Raw genomic sequence first — 9,141 nt, 5'->3', positions numbered from 1 at the left:
AGATATATCTATATATTATATATATATATATATATGGGCCGAGGTTGGCGAAGGCACACCTGGTGCTCACAGTGAAAGCTGAGGCCTGGGGCGATCCCCTGATGGTGCTGCGATGTAATAATTAAAATTCTCTTGGTTACTAGCAAGGTAGTAGCTGGCTTAGAACTCCTTCACAAGCGGCAGTTACACTGAAAATAAATGAAGACACCGTAGTCACAGCAGGTCCCTGCTAAGAGCAAGTGGGGACCCGAACTTGCCCTCAGAGTACTTTTTTAACTCACTCTCGCAGAAAAAGAATTTCAAGATGCCTCCCTGTGAGGTACAGGCAGATTTATCAGGCAGTTCGAAAGTAAGAGGAAATGGGGAACCAACTTGAGCTTGAGCAGAAAAGGGGACACTGCTCTGATGGAGAAGAAAGGTTGAGGCAGGAGGAGCACAAGTTCCAGTCCAGCCTGTTAGCTCTTAAAGAGACCCTGTCTCAAAATAAAACCAAAATAAAATGGCAGGGGCTGCGGTGTAGCTCATCTGAAAGCCCTGGCTCCAATCTCCAACAGAGGCAGGAGGGGCCGGACTGGCCCGTCCACAAAAGCAATCAGCCTGTGTGGGTGAGCTGAAGTGGGCCAGCGCCTGCCTGCCTCAGCTCTGGTTTTGCAAGATGGCTCTGGAGACAGTCTTGCAGCTTGAAGGAGAGACTGGGTCTCTGTCTGGGGTAGTCCCAGCCTTCGGGAGGCTCCACTGGAATTCAAGGTGACTGCAAGTTTAGGGCAGTGGCTAGAGATTGCCATCGGTATGGGCATTGGTAGGCAAATGTCCCTAGAAATCTCTTTTCTTGACGTTCTTAGTCTTGAAGAGGGGTGAGATGGGTTATGTGAGTTTAAGGCTAACCAACCAACTTTGTTTTGCCAGCTTTTAGACAGATGTTCCTAAACAGCCTATATGCAGAGCTGGGAGGATAACACAAGGGGGACCATAGCTCTGTATGCAGAGTGGAGCAGGGATGTGATCCAGTTTTAAGGTAATAAAATGAAGGTCAAGCTTCATTCTGCTTTGAGTTAGCTACTGGGCATCTGTAGAATGTTTTGTTTTGTTGACTTTTTAGCAAAAACAGCTTTTAGTCTCCAACTATCTCTGAAGAAAACACAAATTATGCTTTAATCAGTGACAGATTAAGGGTTCTGTGGTCTCCGTGTCAGAAGGAATCCAAGAACATAGTCTAGAGAATCTCAGGACCCTTGGTCTCCTTCTCTACTTCAGAAAGCAGACGAAGGGCTGATATTGACTGATATTACCTGCCTCCATCCCATTTCCAAATTCCCTGGAGAAATTATTCAGCAGGCCTTGTGTCCTCTGAGTCCTATGGGCAGTGGCAAGTCAGGTGGCTCCTGTGCAAATATCCCTTGTTTTCCCTCTGGTGTGAATTCTGAGGAGAGGGGAATCGGGATTAGGGGGGATACCACATAAATGCTGCCCACCAAGAGGCATACCGAGCACACAGACAGTGACCCAGCCTCCCTGACAGCCAGTGCTCTCTCCACTCGCTGATCTCTGAATTTTAAAAACTGGATGGAATTTCTCACTCCTAATCAGCCCTGCTGCTAATCAAAATGGCAACCCTGTAAGTTAGCAAAAGACCACCTTCATCAAATCACTGTGCTGCTAGACAATTTTCATTCTAACCAACAAATATGTTCCAATATGCAAGGCACTCCTGGAGTTGTGCAGAGCAAATTCTGTACACCTTTAGCCTGGGCCTTGTGCCTAGCAGAGAGAAGAAAGAATCCTGGTGCTTCTCTGGGTGAAGAGAGTGAAAGCCCCAGGATCTCTCAGGGTCCCACAAAACCAGTCTCTTCCTTGTTCTCTGCTGCTGTCCCAAGGACAAGGAACACAGCATGGGACATCTGGCACTCTACCCTGAGTTGGTAGATGGACCTAAGTAGGATTTGACATCCTTGTTGGGAAGACTGGGTAATCCTGTCCTGGATTCATGAAGTGAGCTGGCCTGGCAAAGGAAGAGTGTGCGATCTTGTTACCAAGAGGTGAAAGCTGTGGCCTGCTTAGATGGCTAACGGGAGGTCCTTGGTGAGGGGCACCACAAAGCCCTGAGGCATAGGTGGGACGGGATGATACAGGGGAGTCATAAGTAATTGCCTTTACCACTTTGATTCACTTTTTTCATTATTTAAAGAATATTCGTTTCTATAACCAAACCCATATAAATAAGACTTTACTATTGAATACAGGGCATTTACCCCTGTACATATATATTTTTTTAAGTTTAACGTCTCTGGACCAATATGGCTGTTAACTTCTGTACATTGCCAACTCAACATGGTAAACTGGGATACTTTTTCCAAGGTTGACAGTACAGTTAAAGTTTTAAAAACGTATATTGGTAATATGGTGTGTTATGTATCAATAGCAACAGCAGCTTTTCCAGTTTCTGCAGTCATCTGACAAAATGACAAGAGACGTCCAACACACTGCATCTGCCTCCCTCTAGTGGCTGCTGGTTCTAGGCAATAATGCTTTTCAGCATCACTGGGCCCCAGGTCCCCTCCAGTCTCAGACTCCAACCTCCTTTCCCTTAACAGGCGCAAAGATACAATAATAGAAGAGTCATCTCCCATCTTATATTATTAGATAGCACTCAGACAATTTAGCAAACATCCTTAAAGACTGCTGGCAAATAGATTGATGACAGCCAGGAAGAAGGTCCTCCAGGGGTCTCGGTCTGTATTTTAAACGCCATTAGAAAGAAGGCACCGAAGGCAAGTCTGCCACACTTACAAAGGGTGCAAAGCCGAAGGGGAAGCCAGCAAGAGCTAGTCTGCTGCATGGCAGAGTCAGGACCTGTAAAAGCTCCTGCAAAAGCTCCTGTAGGCTGTGAGCACAGGCTGCTTCCACCAGAACTAGGAATTTGCAAAGTTATCTTTCTGTGTAAAAGATTCTGAAAGGAGACATGACTTAGTAGCAGTGTTTTAAAAATATATTTTTAAAATTTTTGGTACCAGGGATTGAACTTGGGACCTTGCACTTGAGAAGCAGGCAGTGGAACCACTGAGCTGAGTCCCAGACCCTATGGCCCTAGTAGCAGCTTTTAAATAAAGTTCTATGGATTTTAGTTGGTATAAAAGATGATTTGAGCTGGGTGGAGTGGCATACACCTGTAATCCCAGCACTCAAGAGGCTGAGGCAAGAGGATCACTTGAGTTCAGGAGTTTGGAGTCAGCCTGGGCAACAAAGTGAGGGTCTCTCTCAAATCAAAATATAATTTGATTTCATTGTGTGATACCTACATTGCTAGCTTAGGGAGTGCTAAGACTTAGTTATGGTTTGAATGTCTCCCATGACTTCTTGTGTTGAAATATAATCCTTATTGGGAGGTATTGGGAGGGCAGAAACAGTACAATTATGGTGTTTAGGGGTATAGTCTTTGACAGGTGACTACGTTGAGATCAGGTCACTAGGGCGGAGCCTCCCCCAACCCCTTTGGCACTTTTCACTGAGCTATATCCCTAGCTCTTATTTATTTACTTACTTACTTTTGAAATAGGATCTCACTAAGTCACTATGTAACCCAGACTGGTTTAGAACTTCGGGTCCTCCCGCTTCAACCTCTCAGACTGCAGGAATTACAGGACTGAACCACAATGCCTGGCATTGAAGAAAACATGTGACAAGGGCAGACAATGCATGTGCATCCCCTATCCTTGCCCTGTGATGCTCTGCCTCTAGGCTCTGCCCATGGGAAAGCTACCACCAGATGATGCTCCTAGACCTTGTACCTCCAGAACCAAAATAAATTTATTTCCAAGTAGCCTACCTCAGGTATTTCATCATAGTAACAAAAAGCTGACCAATACAGATGGCATGAGTGAAGGACACAGACCTGGGGCTCACCCTACTCTACACAAGTCAGTCCAAACCTGAAATATCTTCTTCCATTCTTAAATACAAACTCTTCAAGGAGAACAAGTGACCAAACAAGACCTGATGAATTCAACTTTTCACTCAGAGGAGAGAAGACAGAACATTAAGAGAATATGAAAAGATGATGAGTGATAATTGACTCAGAGTAGCCAGGAGAAGAAAATAATTCTTGAGGGAAGAATATAATAATGACCTTGAGAATTTTTTGTGTAAAATGTCTGGATTATATAGAATGTCAGTGTAGGAGACCCAGGTATTTCCAGGAGCCAGAAGTTATACTTTGCCCTGACAAAATTATAGCGCTCTAATGTGAAGGGAGGTTTGAGCTACTGTGAGCTACTGAGCTCCTGATCACTAGAGGCATCCGGCAAGGGCTGTGCAGTGGTGACCCAGCATTGAGGATCTTATAAAGGGAAACTTAAGTTTAGACTGACTAGTGGTGCTTTTCACCTTGGGAGTAATTCGTCTTTACCTTTCCTTCTTCCTGCCCCCCCCCCATTGTTTTATTTTTCCCTCTCATGAGAGTCTATGGAGAGAAAGTAGAAACACTCTAGGGCTTCAAAAGCAGGGACAGTGGGGTCCGCTCTGACATGTGTGATGTAGGGACAATGGCCCTCACCCCTTGTGTACCTGAGCATGGGTGAACAGGTTAGGTTCAGAGCAGCAAGACAGCATTTTAGCAAACCATGACTTTGGTCACAAGTCATTTTCTCTTGGTTCTCTTTTTAGGGAAGGTCCTGGTCAGTAGTGAGATGGGCATCAGTCGGTCAGCAGTGCTGGTGGCCGCCTACCTGATGATCTTCCACAACATGGCCATCCTGGAGGCCCTGATGACTGTGCGCAAGAAGCGGGCCATCTACCCCAACGACGGCTTCCTGAAGCAGCTGCGGGAGCTAAATGAGAAGCTGATGGAGGAGAGGGAAGAAGACTATGGCAGGGAGGAGGGAGCGGGTGGCTCTGAGGAGGGCGAGGACCTGGGGAGCACATTTGGGGCCAGAGTGCAGGACCTGACGGTGGAGGAGGAGGACGACACCACCAGCCACTCCAGCCACCTGAGCGGCTCCTCCGTGGCGAAGGCCAGCCAGGCCTCCCGGCCGCTCACCCTCATTGATGAAGAGGAGGAGGAGGAGCTGTATGCAGCTTGGAAGAGGCAGCAGGGCCTGCCCATAGGTGGGGACCCTCGGAGTGGAGAGGGCAGGGGCTCTGCGGCCTCTGGCCAGAAGGGGGTCGAGCATGAGGATGCAGATGAGGATGTGAAAAGGATCATCCGAGAGTGGCAGAGCCGAAATGAGAGGTACCAAGCAGAAGGGCACCAGCAGTGGGGTCGGGAGGAGCAGCAGGAAGAGGAAAGTGACACGGGCCCCCTCGTGGGGCAAAGACGCAGGCGCACCCTGAGCGAGAGTAGCACCTTGGAGAGCGTGAGCAGCCGGGACATCCGGGTGCTGAAGCAGCAGCTAGAGATGAGCAGCCAGAGCAGAGGTGGGAGGCGCCCCTCGGACTCGGGGTCCTCGGAGAGCACTTGGGATGTGTGGAACGAGAGGCTGCTGGAGATTGAGAAGGAGGCCGCCCGCAGGTACCACTGCAGGAGCAGGCGGGCGAAGGGGGACGCAGGCTCGGAGGCCGGGAGCTTGCTGCGACAGGACGGTGAGGACAGCGTGGCCTCAGAGGCCAGCTCCTTCCGTAACTTATGCAGCAGGAACGAGGAGAAGCTCACCGCCCTGGAAAGGTGGAAGATCAAGAGGATCCAGTTTGGATTTCATAAGAAAGACTCCGAGGCAGGGGAAGGCAGCAGCAAGCACGGTGCCGAGGAGGAGGAGGGGGAAAAGAAGAACCTCTCAGAGGTCAGCCTGACGGCCTACCAGGCCTGGAAGCTGAAGCACCAGAAGAAGGTGGGCAGTGAGAACAGGGAGGAGGTGGTGGAGATGAGCAAGGCGGAGGACGCGGCCTCGGCCAAGAAGAGGCAGCGCAGGCTGGAGCTTCTAGAGCGGAGCAGGCAGACCCTGGAGGAGAGCCAGTCCGTGGGGAGCTGGGAGGCCGGCAGCTCGGTGGCCAGGGGGAGCATCCCCCTGTCTGCGCTGTGGTCTGCAGCCTCCTCGGTCAGTGCGGATGGGGACAACGCATCAGTGCTCAGCACCCAGAGCCACCACTCCCACCTGTCCCAGGCTGCAAGCCACACAGGGCCACACTCAGCATCCACGCCCACGCCTTCCCTGTCTAACCTGCCCGTGGGGCCCGGGGACACCATTTCCATCGCCAGCATCCAGAACTGGATTGCCAGTGTAGTCACTGAGACCCTGGCCCAGAAGCAGAACGAAATGCTGCTGTTGTCCCGCCCACCATCTGTGGCAAGTTCCAGGGCAGTGCCAGTGGCCAGCTGCCTGGGGGATGAACAGGTGTCCATGCTCAGTGGACAGAACAGCTCCTCCCTGGGGGGCTGCCTGCTGCCTCCGAGCCAGGCCAGAGCCAACTGTGATGCGCAGTCTGTGCTGTCCTCCAGCTCCATGCCGAGCTCGAGGGCCCAAGGCTCTGGGAGCAGCGTCAGGGGGACCAGCAAGCCCATCTTCAGTCTCTTTGCTGATGATGTGGACCTAAAGGAGCTCGGCCGGAAGGAGAAGGAGATGCGAATGGAGCTGAGGGAGAAGATGTCAGAGTACAGAGTGGAGAAGCTGGCTTCGGACAATAAGCGCAGCTCTCTTTTCAAGAAGAAGAAGGTCAAGGAAGGTGAGGATGATAGCGTGGGCAACAGGGATGACACAGACAGTGCCATAGGGAGCTTCCAGTATTCCTCCCGCAGTAATTCCCAAAAACCTGAAACAGACACCTCCTCGTCCCTGGCTGTCTCTGATCACTATGGAAATGGCAGCAGAGCTGGCAAAGACAGGGATAGCAGCATTAGTAAGTGGCTCAGTGGCCTAGGGACAGAGGAAAGATCTCCTCCCCAAAGTGACTGGTCTGGAAGCTCTTGGGGGAAGTACACCAGATCGTCCTTGCTCCGGGAAACTGAGTCTAAGTCCTCCAGTTACAAGTTCTCTAAATCCCAGTCACAGGAACAGGACACCTCCTCCTCCTACGAGGGAGATGGCAACTCAGTAAGAAGTACCTCGAGGTTCTCTTCTTCTTCCACCAGGGAGAGCAGAGAGACGCACAAGTTCTCCAGGTCCATGTTCAGTGAGACCTCAAGCTCCCAAGAGGGGAGTCCAGAACCCTACTTCTTCTGCCGGACCCCCGATCCCTCCCAAGGGGAAGAGTTCCCGGAGCCCCAGCGTCCGAGTTGGGCCAGGCCGGGAGACTGGGAAGATGTGGAAGAGTCGTCCAAGTCAGACTTCTCTGAATTTGGAGCCAAGAGGAAATTCACTCAGAGCTTCGTGAGGTCTGAAGAGGAGGGAGAGAAAGAGAGGACAGAAAACAGAGAAGAAGGAAGGTTTGCATCTGGGCGGCGGTCCCAGTATCGGCGGAGCACCGACAGGGAGGAAGAGGAAGAAATGGATGATGAAGCCATCATTGCTGCCTGGAGACGCCGGCAAGAAGAAATGAGGACTAAGCTGCAGAGGAGGAGGGAGGACTGAGCTGGCCAGGCCAGCTGGGAGACACTGAGCACAGGAGGAGGCTGTACAGCTTAGCACTGGGCTCAGAGCACTACTACCCTTCAAGGGATGACAATGCAGAGAGGACTTTCCACAGGGGCAGACCTGAAAGTGCCCAAAAGAAGGGGACCGGAGTGCAGTCAGGAAGAGGAAGAGAGAAGAAGAGCCATCATTGTGAGTCCAAACCCTGGACCACCTGACACTGTTTTTGTTGCCCAAATTTCTCCAGGTTTTGGTGTTTCTCTTATGTATTTGGTAGTGTCCATCCTGGGCTGGAGAGGAGAGCTTGACAAGAAAGACTCTGTCATGTGCTGGAGACTTTAGCTTACATACAGGAAGGCCATGAATGCAGGATATGGTTCTCTTAGCAGAGGTTTTATAACAAGACCTAGAAAACAGCCTGTAGTAAATCTGACCTCTCCTGGCAATGTTTAGCTCTGGTTGTTTCTTTTTAATGTTTTGCCCCTTTATTAAACTGGTATGCTGTCAATACTTCCTTATTCTGGCCACTTTTAGTTCTTTGGATATGAGGGGAACTTGCTTTAAAAGAAATGAGTGGGTTTTCATGAGCCAGCTTTAGCTTGTTCTGCAAGAGCCGTGCCTCCAGACAATACCATCGTTGCCTCATCATAAAAAATAATAATGAAGGATTTAGACCAGGATACAATGCAGCAGGAGACCATACGAACAAAACCCTTGAGAGTAACAGAGGAAGTAGAGAAAGAGAATGAGTTTTATTGTGATGAGAATGGGAAGATATAAGGTAGAAAGAAGGTCCCTCTGGAATGGCAGAAAAACTAAAACAGACCATGGAGGAGAGAACAAGAGAAGCCAGATACAAGGAAATGGAGATGGATGTGTGATAAAATGTAGCAGCTGTTCTTGCTTTTATTTCTTGGGAGATCACTGGACGGGCTACTTGATCCTTCCTTGAACGATGAATGGAATAAGTTGGTGAGAATTCTCTGCCTTTTGTTCCCAAGGCATCTCTGCTCCTTATGCAAGGTTGGGCTGCAGCAGGAAGCAGACGTATGTTGAGCACTTTACAAACCCCATTAGTGGGCCAGGTTCTGCAATTCTTTACCAGCCACAGCACCTTGCAGGATCTGAAGACAAGCACATGCCCAGAAATGTCTTGGTCAATCAAAAGAATCCAATCCAGGGCCAGGGATTTAGCTCAGTAGTGCTGCTGCCTGCCTCACAAGCACAGGTCCTGAGTTTGCTACCCAGTACAAAAAAAAGCCAATCCATGGACACAATTGGCAGTGAAAGATTATAGACAGGGAAAAAGATAAATCTCCAAATGGGACAAATAGAAGCAATAATCATGTGGTCACTTTTTCTAAAAACTGTTTTGGTGGGTGCAGTGGCACACACCTAGAAACCCTAGCACTCTAGGAGGCTGAGGCAGGAAGATGGCAAGTTTGAACCCAGTCAGAGCAACTTAGCAGCCTAAGGAGACCCTGCCTTAAAATAAAAAAATAAAAAAGGGTTGAGGATATAGCAAGGGCTCTGGGTTCAGTCCCGAGAGCTGCTAAATATAAAATAAATAAATAAATGCTGAGTCTATGGCATATGAAGATCAGACAAACTTTCTGCATGGGCTTAGTTCAGTATCACTCAGTTC

The 9,141-nt window shown here is 49.6% G+C and overlaps 1 protein-coding gene across 1 annotated transcript in view; it reads left to right on the top strand.

Moving 5' to 3' along the window:
* Positions 1-7,978, top strand: part of Dusp27 (dual specificity phosphatase 27, atypical) — a 33,826-nt gene extending 25,848 nt beyond the window's left edge. The window contains exon 6 of the mRNA XM_010633943.2: positions 4,660-7,978. Coding sequence (XP_010632245.1) covers positions 4,660-7,496 — 2,837 coding nt within the window. The 3' untranslated portion in view covers positions 7,497-7,978. The remainder of the gene's footprint in view (positions 1-4,659) is intronic.
* Positions 7,979-9,141: the final 1,163 nt, after the last annotated feature.

This window comes from Fukomys damarensis, unplaced genomic scaffold (genome assembly GCF_012274545.1).
Source record: "Fukomys damarensis isolate Sample0158 unplaced genomic scaffold, DMR_v1.0_HiC HiC_scaffold_19, whole genome shotgun sequence".
NCBI classification, from domain to species: domain Eukaryota; kingdom Metazoa; phylum Chordata; class Mammalia; order Rodentia; family Bathyergidae; genus Fukomys; species Fukomys damarensis.
The sequence above is the reverse complement of the archived record's forward strand: the minus strand, read 5'-3'. Positions and strand labels throughout refer to the sequence as shown.